Below are 18250 nucleotides of genomic sequence, written 5' to 3'. Positions count from 1 at the left end.
CCTTTCAAAGAAAGCTGTAGCAAGATTGCAACTTGATTCTGATTTTGTACGAATGCTTTTCTGAATCACCCGTCCCCAAGGGGTTAAACCTGGGCTGATTTGGGATAGTTAAAATATGGTTGAACCAGGTTTTGTGTATATTGCTTTTACGGAAATTCTCTGAGAGCATGTTCCGGAATTGGTTTCGGACCAGCAATTTAAATGAGTGCAGAGAGATTGAGCAACGAGATGCTTGGGTAATAGTTGTTCCTTTCTTGGCCAAGAAATCAGCTTTTTCATTACCCCTAATCCCGCAATGTCCCGGGATCCATTGGAGGACGATTTGCTTGCCTTTTAGTGTCAGGTCTTTCAGACAATCAATGCAATTCTGAATGGAGATGGATTGGGGAATCAGTGGAGAGTTAATATCAAGAAGGTAAGCATAACATAAGCGGAGGGATACATAAGTAGTTTTCAAAATTTCATTCGATTTGAGGAAGCTTGATATTGTTGACATTATATCAATCATTCATACATAGGGTAAGAGTTGGCGTGTTTCTTCCACGTCGCTATATAATATCTACCGAAACAAAAATTCGTTGTCGATATATGTATCTATGTTTTCAGCTATGTAATAAGGATAATTTCATTTTAATTTTTAAATAGCTGTAACAGTATTAAATAATTTACTATTTCTTTCCGCTTCTGTTCTGTTAAGCCTAACTCGAATGTATTTTAATATCCTTTCCGTATTATGCGTATGTTAGATTTACGAACTAATTTTATTTTAATAAATAGTTTTTATAAACTATTTATCTCACAAAATAAAATAAAGAAAATTGCCTATATATGTATATGTTACCGTGAATGACCAAAACCAAGATAATGTTGACTTTCACCGGCGAATGTCAACAATCACACAGTGTTTCAAATCATTAAGGTTGAGTTCAAGAACGAGAAGACCCGCTTATTAGATCAAAAGTTATTCAGAGGGCTCCGTTGTTTTAATATTTTTTTTATTGGCGCACTTTTCATTTATCTTAGTAAGTCCGATTAATATTTCCAATTAATCACTAGTTTAAACTTTAAACATTCCTCCTCTTTTACTACCACTTTCCCTATACGTTTTCGGTCGTCATGGATTCTGCCATGCGATTGCCAATTCTCATGTTCTATCCTAGCTCTTCTAAAAGTTAGATTTTATATTGTTTTAGCCAGTTCACATGTCCAAACTAATTACATAGAAGGAACTAACCACAAATTACATTTTTTCCCTGGTGTATACAAACCATAAAATCATGGAAATTATTAAAAATTCCATTGCTTTAATCCTGTTTTTCCAGTTCAGTTAAAAGCTGCGATTTTTCACTTTAATTTAAATTGAGATTTATTATTATCTATATAACATAAAAACATAATAAAATGAAATAAATTTAAAATTACGTTTTTCAAGTAATCTAAAAATGAGAAAATTATTTTTGAATGATTAAGTCCCCAAGTATAAGTATAAAAGCCGTAGTTATTATGAAAAGAGTTTACCCCTCGCTCCACAATGGATATAGTAATAGCAGATAGCGTGAAACCCCTTATGGTGGACGCAGTATTCATTATACCGAATACCGTACCTGCAATAAAGAAGAAAAAAAATCATAATTGTGAAAACCATTACTAAAAGCAGTAAAATTAGTCTTACTGTTTAATTTATATATTTAAAGATCCTTGCAGATTATTCTGTCTCCAAGAATCTTAAAATAGATAAATTAAAAATTAGGACATTTTCTTATAAGATAGAGTTAACCCTGGAAGCAATGCAAAAAATTATTAATATTTTAATATTTAGTTAATAAAATAAAATGCTTTAGATCTTTCGATTGTAACATTATATATATCATCAAGAAACGGAAATTAATGCGAAGCAAATATGGGGTTGATGATCAAAGCGAGCAGAGGTTGAGTCCACAGCGATGTATATTATTAACGATAAAATCCTTTGAGCACAAAATAAAAAATTCTCGTAATTTCTTTAATAAATGTCATTTAAAAAGAGTGCCGGAAAAAGGGTACTCATATTCAAAGAAAGCACGTTTTCGTGTCTGATTTCGAAACCTTAAATATTATCCGCACAATTTAATAATTTTTATATTTTACATTTACCGTCGTTGAACAGCCACTAACTAAAGATAATTTACGTCAGTACTGTGGTCGGTGCTAGCCGGAAGCGGAATTCGTATCAGCCAGCTAACGTTGAGATTTGAACCGGGTACACCTCATTGGAAGACTAACTCCTCCTCTGAGCCATCACGGCTCACAAATTAATAGTTAGTATATTTGAGGTCACCGCATGATCATCAAGAGAAATTCAAAGTGGTTCGTTTATTACCCATTTGCAAAATGGGTATTGTTTTGTGTTTGATGTTGTACGCTACTTATTTGGACGTCATCACACTTTTCAACTGTGTTCAGGAGTAATAGTAAACTGTGCACATGCGTCGTCATTACATGCGTTGTTATGGCGACAGCTGTTGCTTGAAATTTTTTTTAGAATTCCTTTTTCCTTTTTATTTTCATCAGCAGTCATTTAATGTGACATAATATATTTTAAAGTATTTTTATTTTCTTTTTATTATCAACTTATAATTACTGTCTTGACGGTGATTTAAATATAAATATGAATACTGAAAAAGGAAAAAGTATTTTGTGACGTCTTGAAACACCAGGATTTGAAAACCAATCCGACGACAAGCATCAACTGAGATAGTTTTTTCAACCCATGATTTGAAATGTTGTGGCTTTTATCGGAGTCAAACCAGAAAAAAAAAAGAATTTGATCTACGGGTAACCAGTGATCGTAATAAAGCGATCACATTTTTTTTTTTTTTTTTTTTTTTTATTTTACNTTTTTTTTTTTTTTTTTTTTATTCTTTGTCAATCTTACGATGTGGACCGTTTCTCTTAAGGCATCCCATCACGCCAGCGTATGCAAATATTGCCGACTGTTATTTATTCATTTATTTATTTTGGCAAACTGTATGCCAAAGGTTTTTTCTAGAAGCTGTCATGTAAATTGGCTAGTTAGCGCGTCTGTAATTAGAAAGATATTAAGTTTCAATGGTATAGATTTGTCAATAGTCAGAGGAACCAAAAAAGAGATAGACTAATTATGGTAACTATTCAGCAGAAGATACTTTTTCTAATTCTTTAATTTTTGTGTAATTAATAAAATTAATTATTATTAATAATAATTTAGTAATTAATTATTAGTCTCTGATCTTTGTAAGAATTTTTTAATGTTTCTTAAATTTCTTTTATCTTTCTGATTCTTTAAACATTAAGTTGAAATGTCTTAATAGTATTTAAATATTTACTTACAGAAATTGTTAATTTAAGTGTAAGCATTATTGATAAAGATTTAAATATAAATTTAGTTATTATTCAATGTCTTCTACCTTGTAAGAACAATTTGTACAGAAGAACTTTCCTAAGATTATTTCTGATGTGGTATTACATAAACATACACGCAGTTGTATTACATAGCAACAAAGTTGTTGGGTTGCATAACAACTAAATAGTAATAAAAATGCATAAAAAAATTGTTTATAAATAGGTTTGTAATAGTCTGTCAGTTTTGTTTTTTAGAATTTTATGGAATTGCACTCAGTCTCTCATACCTTAACCTTAAAGAAATTTTCTATTTATATTACATATAAAACGAGCAATAAGCACTTGGCGCAATAGCTCAGTGATGATTAAAGCACTGAACTGCCATGAAGGCCAAGAAATTCAATTGAAGAACTGGGGTTCAATTATCAGTGGCAGCTTGAAACCCACCGAGTTTCAAATCAATAGATACCAACTTCGCAGTGCTGACTAGTGTTGATCTCAAAGTTATTGTTGCTGTTGTTGAAGTTGGTTCTCTATGTGCTGTTGGGGGTTGGCTCTCTGTGTGCTGTTGGGAAAATGCATTTTTTAATAAACACTTGAATAAAGTTTGTGAACCATGTAAGAAATTTTTAAGGAGGAACTATTTAAAGATAATGCAATATTGTTTTTAAAATCTAACATTACATAAAAACAGGTCATTAATTTTTAATACCATGATTTTTTTAGAAAATATTTTTAAATTATTCTTACCGGCAAATTCTGGTGTCAAATCCATTACATTCAGAAGGTAACCACTAAAACAGAATCCAGAGAAAGTCATCAAAAGAGTTAAAAATACGATGTGAGCTACAAGGTTACATCCAGCAACCATCGCAAGACCTAGACAAATGGCAGATCCCACACCAGCTGCATTGAAAGATGATACGTACAATTACTAAATCACCCTAAACATTTTAAGATATTTGAAGTTTACAAATACTTACATACATACCAAACCTAAACTTAATGTATAATAAGTATTCAAAATAGCTAATACTAGTTAAGTGAATAAAACAAGTTATCCTGTAAAACAAAGTTTCCAAAGCAGCTCTTTTACACCCACATTCATTACCAGGTTAATCCTTGGGCACAAGTTAATCAAGGGACGTACACAAGAAACGTACAGAGCAATAACAATAGACGTACTTCAGCTATAGAGCTACCAACCTGACTTTCTACAATATTTATAATAGTAACCAAATACATAATAATTAAGTAAGCAAATATGTCCAAAATTTTGCTAGTCCCTAAAAACTTCTCAGAATTATTATTAGGTATTTTGTATTTATTGCTGAGCCCCCCCCCCTCCCCCCACAAACAGCCAGGTGGTCGATAGGTTAGAGTGCCTGACTGCGAAGCCAGTGGCTGCGGGTTCGAAACTCGCTCAGAGCATGGATGTTTCTCTCTGAGTCTTGTCCTCTGTTGTGCTCTATGTGTGAATGGGGCCCACCGTATGAACGGGTATCCGTGGCAGTGTGACGTGGCTAATGTTGCTCACCACCGTGACTTGGATCATAAGGCAACTCAAAATGAGCAACAATTCCGTCACGTTTCACCGCTAAGAATGATTAGTTCAATGCCTGCCGCTAAAGAAAAGAATCATCGTTGAATTATTTAAATTCCGTGGTAGATAAAATACGAGAAATGTAAATAAAGTAAAATACGAAGAAAACATTTTTCAATGAATGAACAAGCTGAATTTACATTTCTTCAATAAAATCACCAGCTAAGTTTTGTTCTTTTTTATTATATATCTCAAGAAGTTGGCAAGGAGCAACATTTAATTTAAGAAAAAAATTCAAAATATAAACATATACATTTTACTTTAAAAAATTCTCTAAAACAAGGGTATTTCCTATATTCATAAGTAAATGATAAAAGGAAGAATTGATTTTTTCATTTATAGGCTATCGCAAAGGACGTAAAGCTTAAGGTAATGCAATTTGGCGATCTATTCACAAAATGGACATAGATACTATTTCATAACCATTCAACTAATGATTTTTCCAAGCACTTTTTTTTAAATTTAATGGCTTAAAAAATAGGATTTAAGTTTTGAAAAAATCTGAAAAGTCTGTACGTATAGAAAAGTTTATACCTATTACAATTCAAGAGATTTTTCATGATAAACAAATTAGTTCAGGAAAAATATTTACTTTTTTAAAAAAAAAATTCCTCATTACTTTCAACATTTATGTTCCAGTCGTAGGGTTAATTTTCAATTATAATTTAACAAATCATTCAAACGATAAGAAGAGAAACGTGATTCATTAAAATAACGTTTGAGTAATTAATCTTTGAACCATTATACTGACTAAACTATCAAAACTAGTTTATCAAAACTTCGTATACTCCCTTTCCCCTATTTTGAGAGTTACAAATCAGAATTTGATTTGAAAAAAAAAATTATAATTCTTAAAAAAAAGTGTTCTTTCGCCTCAAAATAAGCACTTTCCGCCATGGTTACAGTTAACTGTTATTTAAAAGATTTTTTTGAAATATTGCCATTATACCAATTCGACCAACCCTTCAAAAATTATAAGGGTGATCTACTTTTTTCTCTCTCTTTTTATCGACTGTACAGTGACTTTCCGTGCTTCATTGCAACTATTTTACTTACAATTATTATGAAATTAACTAATGAAATAAACATTATTAATGAATAAAAGCACCTTTGTTTTAAGATAATAGGGAGATTTCGCACTTTTGTGATAGCTTCCGTACCCTCCCGTGCGTTAGATTGAAGCAACTGCGCATGCTCTTGCTTATTTTAGATGCTACGTATCTTTGAATTATGTTGGCGTGACTTAAGTTACAAAGAAATAGCTACAAGCATGGTTTATAACTGTTCAATGTTGTTTTCTGTTTAAGCCTACCTTCGAACTAAAAAGGTAGACATGGAATGCTAATTTGAAGAAATGCATTGAGGAAATTTAGAAATAAATAGTATGATCTTACAACAACTGGTTCATTCAATAAATAAATAATTTTATAGATTTTTCTTCAACATTATGGCTGTCTAATTCCACTAGTTATATAAGAAACTCGATATATTTTCTCTATTTTGAAATGTATAAATTATATTTGTATATTTAAACTATTAATTAAAAGTTAAAATCAACAGAAGTTCATTAATACTTTTTAATGCTAATAACAATAATAAACTGCCTTCTTCATCGTTGAATTCATCAAAATCTATAATCTACCCAGTTTTTCTACTCACAGAACCACACATTTGCGTACAGCAAAGTCTCATAAATCGCATGCCACAACTTTAAAAAGATAGCCTACGTCAATTGTAAATGTTTGTTTTGATTTTATGGTCAAAATTAAAATGATATTCCCCTCCGTTAGCATTGTCAAATTATGAATTTAACTTACTTATGTGATTGGGGGGGAACTTTCTTACGTGAGCTGGTGGGCTGCCCCTTGAGAATGCAAAATTCCATTATTAGCTCATACATACCTAAGGTATTGAAAAAACGTCTTGCAAATAGAACGGACACAAGCTCCCTCCTCAGAATTAAATCCGATAGAAAACCGCTCATCACAGCTGTTGATGCTTTCAATAAGTATGGGAAGGATGCAATAAAGCTGTTCTGCAAAGCATTCAATATCATTAATCGTAAGTAATTCAAATGCTCAAGTAACACTTAATTTGAAAACGGTAAGCTAAACATAATTAGAATTATTTTTGTAATTGTTATGTCATTTTCTTCTTGAACTGTGGGTCACCACCCCAATTGGGATTATTGAACCTGCATCAGAGATAAGAGACGTTTAAGATACCCGATGTCAGAAAACTTATGTGCTGATCGCTGCCTAAGAAATCTCGTGCTCATTTAAATCGTAATTTATTAATATTCACACTCGTACTCTGCGAAAATTGCCATTATGATATGCTCTCTTTTACTCGGTGGAAGAGAATATTCTGCTTTAGCTGGCAGTTCGAGAAATTTTAGTTAAGAGCTCACAAAGTCACCAGTAAAAAGATTTTTAAATTTCAGCAATATTTTGAATCGAGAAATTTTAGTAAATCATCAAATTAAAAACTGCGACCGTGGGTAGTAGCACATTATTCTGCTTTCAATAATAATGCAGTATCTAGGGATTCGTCACTGACTACAGAGCAAACTGATTCGTTTTGTAGTTAAGAAGTCGATGATATAAATACTGATCGTACATTTCAGACTGTTTTTCCGAGGATTCATCGTCGTAAGAAATTATGCTTTTTCGCTGCTGTATTCATAATTGCTGTAAGTTTTTAACAGTTACGAATGACTCTCAGGTAACGTTTAGCCTATTTATAGGCAGCTGTCTCTATGCTTATATTGAAAAGGGCACGAAATATCGACGTGGAGAAAAGCCGCAGTTTTGTGAAAATGAAACGCATTTGCTGTCTAATTTTCTTACATTTAGAAACTTGCTGCAATATCTGGTCTTAATAAAAAATTTCCAAAAAGCGGAATAAGGCATTGATTTTTGATAATTTTCATCTATGTATAAAAATGTCACTGAATTGACGATTTTAAAATATTTTTGTTATTTGCCGTTCAAAATCACGCGTAATTCTTTACAGCAAAATGGCATATATAGTTTAAAATTATATCTTTTCTCCAAATGTAAGGCTTTCGTGCTGTGGCTTTTGCTCATTTTCTTGGTGAAAGAGCTGCAAAAAAACCATGCGAAAGAAGTGTGTTGAATGAAGGTAGGAACTCTTCATGGATGTAGTCTGGGTAGGGAAAAACGTGCCCCCTCTCTTGGTATGGAGCAGGAAACCTGCCTAGTCAAGACTTTCAGTTGGATGTCACCGTGGTTTGTCTGTGTTTAAAGAAAGAATTTCTCTTTGGACGTGATCAAAACCGTAAAAAATGATCTTGAGGTTGCAGTTACTGCATTTGGGAAATGTAATTCTGGACTTCTCTGAAATTCGTATGAAAAGTGTCAACCTGTGGGTACATCTTAGTATCGTGCTGTATGTCCGCTGTGAGTGTTGTTGTTGCTTCGAATGCTACTTGCACATCAGCACTCCTGCTTGGTTAAACCAAGAGAATTTAAGGAAGAGGGTTTTTTCAGTGGTGCCATCTATGGCCAAGAATACGACTTCAGCCACAGACACGTCACAACCCTCTTGTGGGGTGATCCCATTCATGCATTCATTTATTCATCCACTGATCGTAATTTTGACCTGAACTAGAGAACGATCAATTTCCAATTCAGTATCCCCATTGGTATGATTTGTTATAGGACTTTGTGACCCGTCAGATTTAACGTGTGTTAATCAACATTTGGAAACTGGTGAATTTTCAGCAGGCGGAGGCTGCACTCACGACTTCTCAGTCATGGGCCCAAAGTCCTACTAGCCAAACTATCCCTGCACTGAGCATGGCCGAAACATTGAATCTGAAGCTTTCCGGCCGGGATAGCCTGGTCGGTAGGGCGCTGGGCCCATATCCAAGAGGTCGTGGGTTCGATCCTCGCCGGCCGAAGACTCCCCGTGTAGTAAATGGTGACTGATGCACGTTAAATCTGTCGAGTCTCAAAGTCCTCCATGTTCCCACAACAAATCAATACCTCTGGGGGTACTGATCCAGGAGTTTCCTTGTCTTCTGGATTGGTTCAAAATTACAAGGCTACGGAGTTGAACGTAAGTAGTCGTAAACCCATGAAATTGGGTCGGCTGTTCAACGACGGTTATAAAATAAAATAAAATAAAATCTGAAGCTTTCCTCTACAGAAACGTTCTCCTCGAATTCGGTGATCCTCCTCGTGAGCACCTCGGTGTATTGGCATATCATTGCAAAAGTTCAGTTATAAAATATATAGTCTTTTCCAACATTATAGCACATTTTAATTAAGGAACTATGCTTAATCCCCCCGTTGCTTAAAACATAGAGGTTGCTGAAAAAGGACGGGTCATTTAAAAGCAAACATTTTTGCATTTCGAGTGGTTTGCAAAAATTTTTGAGGTAAGTGGTTCCAGTCTTGGCAAACGGATACATAAAGGGCTAAAAACCTAAATATTATGTACTGTATCAGAAAAATAAAAGGATTAAAAAAAATTAAATTCGCTGGAGAAATGGACAATCTTTAAAAGAAAGCAGAAATGGCTTATGATTTTAAATATTCAAGTAGAGAAAAAAAAAATTCCCGTTTTGTTTTTACTTATTCGTTTTATAAACTAAATTTAAATCAAAACTCTGTTACAGATATTTCTTTTCTATTTTTTTTTCTTCTTGAAAAAAAATTGGTGCTCCGGAAATAATGGCTCCATAGATTAAATCCAATGACGACAGTCAATCGAGGGGGCATTGGAAAAAAATATTAAACCATGTTCATTTTCTTCACTTCATACACACTTCAGGACATAAAAATTGTTTTAAAAGCATATTTCAAGCTGTGTTAATTTTCTTCTAAAGCGTAACTTAAGCTATATACAAAATCAAAAGTTTACCAACAAAATACTTCGCAAGTGCAGAGAACGTTGTTAAATTGACTCGAACAACTGTAATGGTTTTCAAATTATACCATTTTACTTTTGACCAACAATTTTTAAATAATACCATTTTACTTTTGACCTGAATAACTGTAACAATTTTTAAATAGTACCATTTTACTCATGACCAGAAAAACTCTAACAATTTTTAAATATTAGCTCCTTACTTACCGCATCAAGTTCGAAGTGCAAAATATCGAAAAAGAACTGTGGTAGATGATTCAGAATTGTATAGTAGGACCAGTCTTCTCCAACTTGCGCAATCACAACTGCCCACAAAGGAAGTGACGTCAAAGCCCTTTTCCAAGGGAAGTAGGGTAACTATAAGTAAAGGTCATTGAACATTTAAAAATTTCAAGATAATAAACATTCCATTACGAACTCTCGATGTTAAATTGAAGAGAAATGAAATAACAAACTACCAATGAAAAATTGAATAGAGAAAGATAAGGCTTCAGTTTATGATTGCTTACATAGTTTTAGTTCTAGCCGATTCCCTACCAAGTGAAAGAAAATATATACTTTGTATTGAGAAAAGGAAACCAAAGCTTTGGGAACACAAAATGGTGATACGACGTATTTGCTTTATACTAGAGAATATTTTCTAGTATTTGTTACCGCTTCAATTTTTAAAAAATTCATATTTGCAGAATTTCTGGTTCAAATAAATTTATACACATATATAAAACCTCCTCCGCCTTCCGTATCCGGCTTGCACCGACCACAGTGCTGACGTGAAATATCCTCAGTGGTAGACGGATCATGGGTTAGAGTCCCTTTGCCGTCAGGCTAACTCGCGGTCTTCCTCTTCATGTAACACAAGTGAGGATTAGTTTCATCAAAAAGTCCTCCACGAAGGTAAATTTCTCCCAATACTTGATCCAGGGGTTCCCTTGTTTTCTGGATTGGGTTCAAAATTGCAACTCTACGTAGTTGAACAATAGTAGTCGTAAACTCAGAAGTCAGGTCGGCTGTTCATCGACTGTTATAAAATATAAAATAAAATTACATCGGAGGATTATCTGTCGTATCTTGTTTGGTAAGCTCCAGGCAAGAAAGGATGTGGTCAGGAGACGCCTGTTCATTGTAGCATATGAAGCAAAAATTCAAGCACTTGGAACAGCCTAAATATTTTAAAGGTCTTAAGTGACCAATGAGAAAGCGATTCTCGTTAGACTGTTAAGTGCTCGATTTCGCGTGAAGGCTACTAAAGCAAGGAAACCATCCCTTCTGCAAAGGAGCAAATTGTGACCAATCATCCTCAGGGATTTTTCTCAGACAGTAGTCAATAGCCCATTGTGGAAATTTAGACGTACATAACGTATCTACCAATCAATGCATATTAGAACAAAATATTAAATATTAATATCGCCATCCCTGCTCTCCAGAATGAAAAGAAAAATTGTCCAAACATGGAATGGTCTGCGATGCGTGAGAGAGTACATTTGTATTAAAATGGCTACAAGAGATAGATGTATGGTGCTTCAACAAACCGTGGCTAGAATGAAAGCACAAAGTATTCATACAAAAATAATTTAAAATAACATAGGAACAAAAGGTTTACGAACACTATTCGCTATTTTCTCCTGTGATACAAATTTGCAACCAGTTCTTTACTACAATCAGTACTACTATATGAGATGCTCAATGTTTTGGCCAGACTGTCTAGGTTGCAGGATGCATCCAAGACTCATATGGTACGCTTGAGAAGGATGATGTCATAAATCTGTCTAAAATTTGCAACCATGTCTAGCGTATACAGATACCATTTGCGCCGACATGTTCTGACATGATTTTTCATTTATTTTTGTATTTATTTATTTATTGTATGCCTGCTGTGCCTCAATAATTTATGTTACGGCCTCGATAATTTATGTTATGGTTCGATAATTAAGTTATGGCCTCGATAATTTGAATAATTATTATTGTATGGATATTGTATGAGTATTATATATGCGCGAATAAACCTCTAGGCGCAGTTTGAAAACATTATACGGTACCTCGACATCATCACTAATGGTTTGATTGCTCGTTATATATTCCAGTTCTTCAGCAGACATAAAAGGATGATCTTTAGGTGTATCTGTTACCAGGAAGATCCAGAGCAAGCAAAACAACAATCCTAACAATCCTGAAACACAAGTTTAAAAATGCAGAAGGCTGTTCCATAATCATCGCTCTTAATATATATTTTTTAGAATGAATGTCAAAGCCGAAGTCAAAACAGTAAAAACATTTGGAGTTAATATTTAAATATAAGGTACTGTTCTATTTCGGCGACAGTAATAAAAGAAAAAGAAATCACCTAATTACTGTGTCTAGTAATGCTTAATTTATTGTGGTAATAGGCATCTTATATATAAGCATAGATAATAAATTGAAACGCGTTGGCTCAAGAGAAAGAGCGTTCATCTTCCAAAAAGGTGACCCAGGTTCGAATTCCAGTGGTGGCTTACAGTGATCACTACACTGACGTTCAATATCCTCAGATGTTGACAGATCATGAGTTAGAATCCCCTTGTTGTTGCTCTAACCATCGGAGGTTAATCACAAAATGAGAAAATGCTGGTTAGTTCCATTAAAAACTCTCCACGAAAGCTTGAAGAGTTCTCTAGTCTTCTGGGTTCTGTCGAAAATGATCAGGCTACGGAGTTGAATAGAGATAGTAGTACACTTATAATTGGTCGGTTGTTCAGCGCCGGTTATAATATGAAATTAATTAGGTAATGTTTTACGGCTCCTCGATAGTGAATAGTGCCGAATAACACGAATGAGATTCAAGAAGCTTTATTCAAATCATCGTTAGAGTTAATCACATAGATGACGAGGTTAAAACCCTCCAAGCGTTGAGCTCCTGGGTAAAATTGAACAGAAATTCTATGCTAGGTTCTATTCTGTCCTTGAAAAATATTAGGAAAAACCGGTTCCTCGATGCAAGAAAGCTTGCAGCTAAAAGTTATGAAAAAGTAAGGGCTAAAGCTTATGGAGTAAAAAGCGTCAAAATTGGTTAATGTATCGGATAAAGCGAAAAGGTCGTGAAGAGCAATAGTAAAGCTGATCGGTTTACCCTTGCTATACGAGGCAATCATAAGCGGCAGGCGAACGATTGTTTACATTTAAAAAAAACTGAAGCATTCTTTTAACTGTCCCATATGAAACGGTTCGTTTTGAACCGGGAAGATAATTCAGCTTAGCATTAGCATTATGTAACAGGGCTAGTATTAGCTTGGGTTAGCTATCCCTTACAATAAAAATGAGGTGTTTTTGAGGTTGACCGATGTAAATAAATACGCCTGAGGTAGAAAATGAGGTTTTGTGTTTCACCAAAAATAATCTCGTTAATAAACCTCAATTTCAACCTCATTTACATCTCACAAAACCAACTTCCTGTATCACTCAGATATAATTTTAGCTTAGAACGGGTGAAATAATTCACACCTCAAACATTCGTATTTGCTTACAGTGTAGAAAAAAATAATCCGTACGCTTAAAAAACAACCTCCATTAGCTGGGTTGCTCTAAACCAAATTTCCATCAACCTCAGAACAACTTCAAGTGTGAGTAAAATAACTTTATACGCCTTGGATATACACCTTGGGAGTTTGATCTTTCAAGATTGTTTTTGAAATTAACTTCGAATAAAGATCAAATCAAACTTGGCACATCAAAACAAACTCAAAAATACCCTACGTTTCTGCAAGGGCTTAGCTTTAAGGTTAGGACTTCATCCGGTGTTAAGTTGAGCAAGCTGAGATGTTTGATCAATAAAAAGGTGCGAATCAACCGCCTTAACTTTTTCAACCAATTAAACTAAACATATGTAATCCTAATATATAATCCTTAACTCTTGAATCTCGAACCTCAAATCTCGTCCTCAAAGTAGGTGAGCTTACTTTTGAAGGTATTTAAACTTAAACTGTATAAAATAACTGGGCACCTGAGGCCGCTTGCGGCCCTTTTCCCATTCATCTTGAGCTTGATCTTTGTGGTGCTTCGTTGAGGTTGTGGAATGCAAATGAAGTAAAGGAGTATTCATGTGGATCATTGAGGTTCTGAATGTGTAATTATATGCAGTAGGATGATAAGATTATATTGTAAAAGTATGAACTTTAGCTAAGCAGATATGATGAAAATGAGGTTATGTATATGCTATTGATGTTGGGAATATGATGCATCGATGTGCTAGTATGCTGCAAATGGTCTGATACTCTTGTCTTCAGTTAAATTTTCAAATAGAAATATTTCATTGAGCCGACCGGCCTACTGTCCTTGCATCAGGGAGGTTCTGGGTTCGAATCCTGGGCAAGACATGGATGTTCTTTCCCACTCTGTACTATCTGTCCTTACTGTGGGAGCGACGTTGGCCCACCAAATATGGTGCCCCTGTAAAAGAGGTAAAAAAAATCGCCCTGTAGATGTCTGAATTGACAGATGTTAACACAGGCGGGCATTAGAAAAAAAAATATTTCACTGAAATTTGGTGCAGAGCAAGAGGTGGCTTTTCCACAAAAATTTGATATTTAATTTAGCTACATATTTGTGTATTGTATCTATTTTGAGGTCATGATGTATTGTGTCATTCCTGACGAACCATCTGACATTTGCTAGCCTTTTCAGTATTTTATTATAGCAGACCAATGCCATAACATGATTCTCAACTTTTTTACATAAAATTATTTGGATTGCGTCCTGGTGGTCAAAATAACTTTAAATCAAATTTATTGCACCAAGAAAAAGAACATTGACTTCGTAATCGATTACGCCACATAAAAGACAGAGCTGGTAGCTATGTTAAACTTGAATATAAAACTTTTACTCATTTGCGATGTATATAGTCTACGTGCATTTCATCCAGAAAAAAGGGCTTACCAATAAAATAAAATGAAGAGGCCCATCCGAAAGATTTTGAGTTGCAGAGTGCTCCAGTGACCATCATGGTTATGAAAATACCCACATTGATGCCAGAAAGCGCGATGTTCTGCAAAAGATTCCTTTCTGTATTTGGAAACCATAGTGCCATGAGATTAAATATGGCCGGTAAACAAACACCCTAAAAATTGTATTTTACTTTAGAAAAAATATTAAGAAATGGAATATAAAAGAGGGAAAAAGAAAATAATAACCGTTGAACTACTCTTTCAGATATGAAACGATTTAAGCTTGTGATTTGTGTGGCGAGAGGTTTAACATCTAACTATTACTTTCACGTAATAATCTGTTCCTGGGAGAAATAGCCCGCTAACCCTTTCGTACCTGCAGTCTAATTTTCTAAAGTTGCATCACTGAACGGTGTACCACGTCTCGAAGTGTGCACACTTTGTGTTAAAATTTCTTATATTTTACTTTTGTTGCTTGAAAATAATTCACTCCAAAATATTACTCACAGAAAAAACTTGTTTCTACTCGCAAAAACTTACTAAGCGCATTCAAAATATACTTTTAGTGGTATTAACCCTTTGTACTCGAGAGGTGACTGTCAGTCACCACTGTCACCTGTAAATTACCCACCACCCTAAATGTGAAATTTTTTGCACCTTAATGCTTAGTTACCACTTCATTCAGTGATCTCTGAGTATTATATGGTAAGTTAGTAAAAAAAAATTCAAAATATTACTGGTTGCGCCCATTTTTTGTAAGTGTTGAAAGGATTTCGAGTGCAAAGGGTTAATCTAATATACGTAAATGGAATATTAGCTAGTGGCTGTAAATTGGGGAGGTTAACGAACTTTTTTTCGCGGAAGCCGGTTAATTACGGGACGCGTACATACTTGGTACAGCATGAATGCCGTCTAAATACGGCACTCGTAACGAAAGAGTTAATCTTACTCTTTGAAAAAATGCAAGAAGATGGTTTCAAATGTATTGAAGATGATGTAACATCCAAGTGGAATCCGTATGACAACACTGCTAATGCTATTGAATTTGACAAAGATGATAATCTGGAATTTTTAAATTTATAGCTTACTTTTTTACTGTGGTATACTTATTATAAAATACTCTTGAATAAATTATCTTAACTTTTTCCTGAGCATAATTTCAAGTTTTATTTCTAAAAATAACTTTATGTGTAAGAAACATTATGAGAGAAAATGCCAAATTAATTGTATATAGCACATCGAAAATAGTCTTTGAAAAAAGTTAATTAATGTAGAATTATTCATATCTATCTCATTATTTATTATTCATCGATATTCCCGATCAACGAATGTCCTATTTTATTACCGTTATATAAGTCGACTCCATGGTTTTTGTAAAATTTTACGACTTATAAACTGATATACAATGTAAATCTCTGTTTTGTAACAAACGCTTTAATATAAATCATATTTATAGTAGTATCTCATTACTTTTAATCAAACTTATATCAAATTTTTATATTATTTAAAAATTTTATCTCGTGTTAAATATAGAAATGAAGTTTTACTTATAGAAACAATTCTTGTCATGTGAATATGGAATTTTGTTTTTGCATTGTTGTTACTCATGCCGCTTGCAAATATCAGCAAGCCTGCTTAAACTCAAATGAATTTTTTAGGCAGAGGATGCGTTTCTTGTTTTTCAGATGGGCACCATCGCCATCTCTATACCATCTAAAAATACGAATTCAGCAACTCATTCATTCATCCACAGATCGTAATTTTGACCTGAACCAGATAACGATCAATCACCAATTTAATATATCTAGAGGCATTGATTGGTTATGGGAACTTGGAGGACTTTGCGACCCCGACAGATTTAACGTGTCCCAGTCGCTATTTCAAGCACGGAGATTCTTCGGTCTACTGGATTCCATCATGAGTCCGACATTCTGCAAACCAGGCTATCCCGGCCCTATTACATAGAAATGAAAAATAAAGAAATAAAATTTTATTTATAAAAAAGTTCTGGTCACCTGTGCTGCCCCAGTCAGCATTCTGACCAGTAGAAGCAAATGAAAGCTGTTATACACTGCAAATGGTACAAGTAATGTAAATACCAGAGAGATCATGAGTCCGATGACAAAAACCCACTTTCCACCAAACATTTCTGAAAACCTGCCACCAGGTATCTGCATAATGAGAAAGAAGTAATAGAACGAATTAAGAACGAGATTTTGCATGTCTTGGGGCCAATTGTAAGGACCAGTCTAAAAAATAAAAATAAAAATTAATTTACATACTTAGAAAAGGAGTTCAACTAGAAAGAAATAAAGATTAATAATTGCATACATATATTCTCTTGTCACCCACTCTATATGGCGGGTACGTCCTACACATACCGTAGCTTTTCTCTGGGTTACATCTCCGCCAAAGCTGGATCCCTGATCTGATTCGTAGTCGCAACACTCGCATACTTTTCTGAAGACCATGTTGTAACATGTCTAGAACCTTCCCTCTTCCCTGTTCTTGTCTGATTAGATGTACAGGAATGTATTGCAAGAATGTATAACAATAAGGGAATGTATTGAACTCTAAGTACTGGATTACTTCCATTATATCTTTAACATTTAGATAGCTAAAAATACATTTTAAAAATACATGATTCTTGCTTAATGCAGTTTTGTGTTCAATATAGATAAAAAGCTTAAAAAATTTCATTTGGTTCGAAAATCAAGATAGAAACTAATGTACTTGCTACTCCTATGACTATCCATACGCTAATGGTGTATTCATGTCTAGTATTGCCATAACTAAAGAGTTCTGCTGAGATGCAATAAATGGCAATTTATAAGCGTGATGCAATAGAATGTCAATGATTAGTGGTCTAAATAAAATGGAGAAGAACCTTGCTTTTGCTCTCAAAATAAAAGGTTGTTAAAGGCACAGCTTTAGGTATTGTTTTTCTTTCCTGATAATGGCAGAAATTCAATTTACGGAATTTAAAAGACGATTAAAACTAGCTTTGCTTACTAATACTGGTATTGTCCAGTTATTACGGATAGTTGAATAAAGTCCAGTAGTCCTTCCAGTTTTTATGGATAGTTGACTAAATGTAAACAATAACAAACTTCCTAAGACCGGAAGAAATTTAGAAAATTTGTGGTGTATCCATACGCTTATGTTATGCTTACAAGGCGATGTGTAAACAGGCTTGATATTCTAGTTTTCGTAATGTGATTTTTTATCAAATTTACGTTAAAATTTACCATTCATCAAAGTGTTCTGTAATCCTCTATTTACGCTTCTATTTTTATATTTTGTATTTTATTCTGTAAATATATATATATATATACATATATATAAGGGTAATTCTTTGGAAACATGACAATTAATGCAGCAGCAAAGTCAACGTGAAATCTCAGTTGTTCAAAACTTGGAGCATAATAAGACAATCAAATGAAACGTAGCCTTAAAAAAATCTACAATACTATAAAGG

At 33.9% G+C, this 18250-nt stretch overlaps 1 protein-coding gene across 1 annotated transcript in view; it reads right to left on the bottom strand.

Moving 5' to 3' along the window:
• The window catches only part of LOC107437349 (sialin-like), a 25169-nt gene that overhangs the window by 2062 nt on the left and 4857 nt on the right, over positions 1–18250 (bottom strand). Inside the window, exons 3-9 of the mRNA XM_071181692.1 lie at positions 16788–17021; positions 14765–14945; positions 11896–12026; positions 10067–10216; positions 6866–6998; positions 4111–4266; positions 1519–1604 (exon numbers count right to left, since the gene is read on the bottom strand). Of these exons, the coding sequence (XP_071037793.1) occupies positions 1519–1604; positions 4111–4266; positions 6866–6998; positions 10067–10216; positions 11896–12026; positions 14765–14945; positions 16788–17021 (1071 nt within the window). The remainder of the gene's footprint in view (positions 1–1518; positions 1605–4110; positions 4267–6865; positions 6999–10066; positions 10217–11895; positions 12027–14764; positions 14946–16787; positions 17022–18250) is intronic.

The sequence above is a fragment of the Parasteatoda tepidariorum genome, chromosome 6 (assembly GCF_043381705.1).
Source record: "Parasteatoda tepidariorum isolate YZ-2023 chromosome 6, CAS_Ptep_4.0, whole genome shotgun sequence".
In the NCBI taxonomy this organism is placed as follows: Eukaryota; Metazoa; Arthropoda; class Arachnida; order Araneae; family Theridiidae; genus Parasteatoda; species Parasteatoda tepidariorum.
This window is presented reverse-complemented; position numbering and strand designations above follow the sequence as displayed.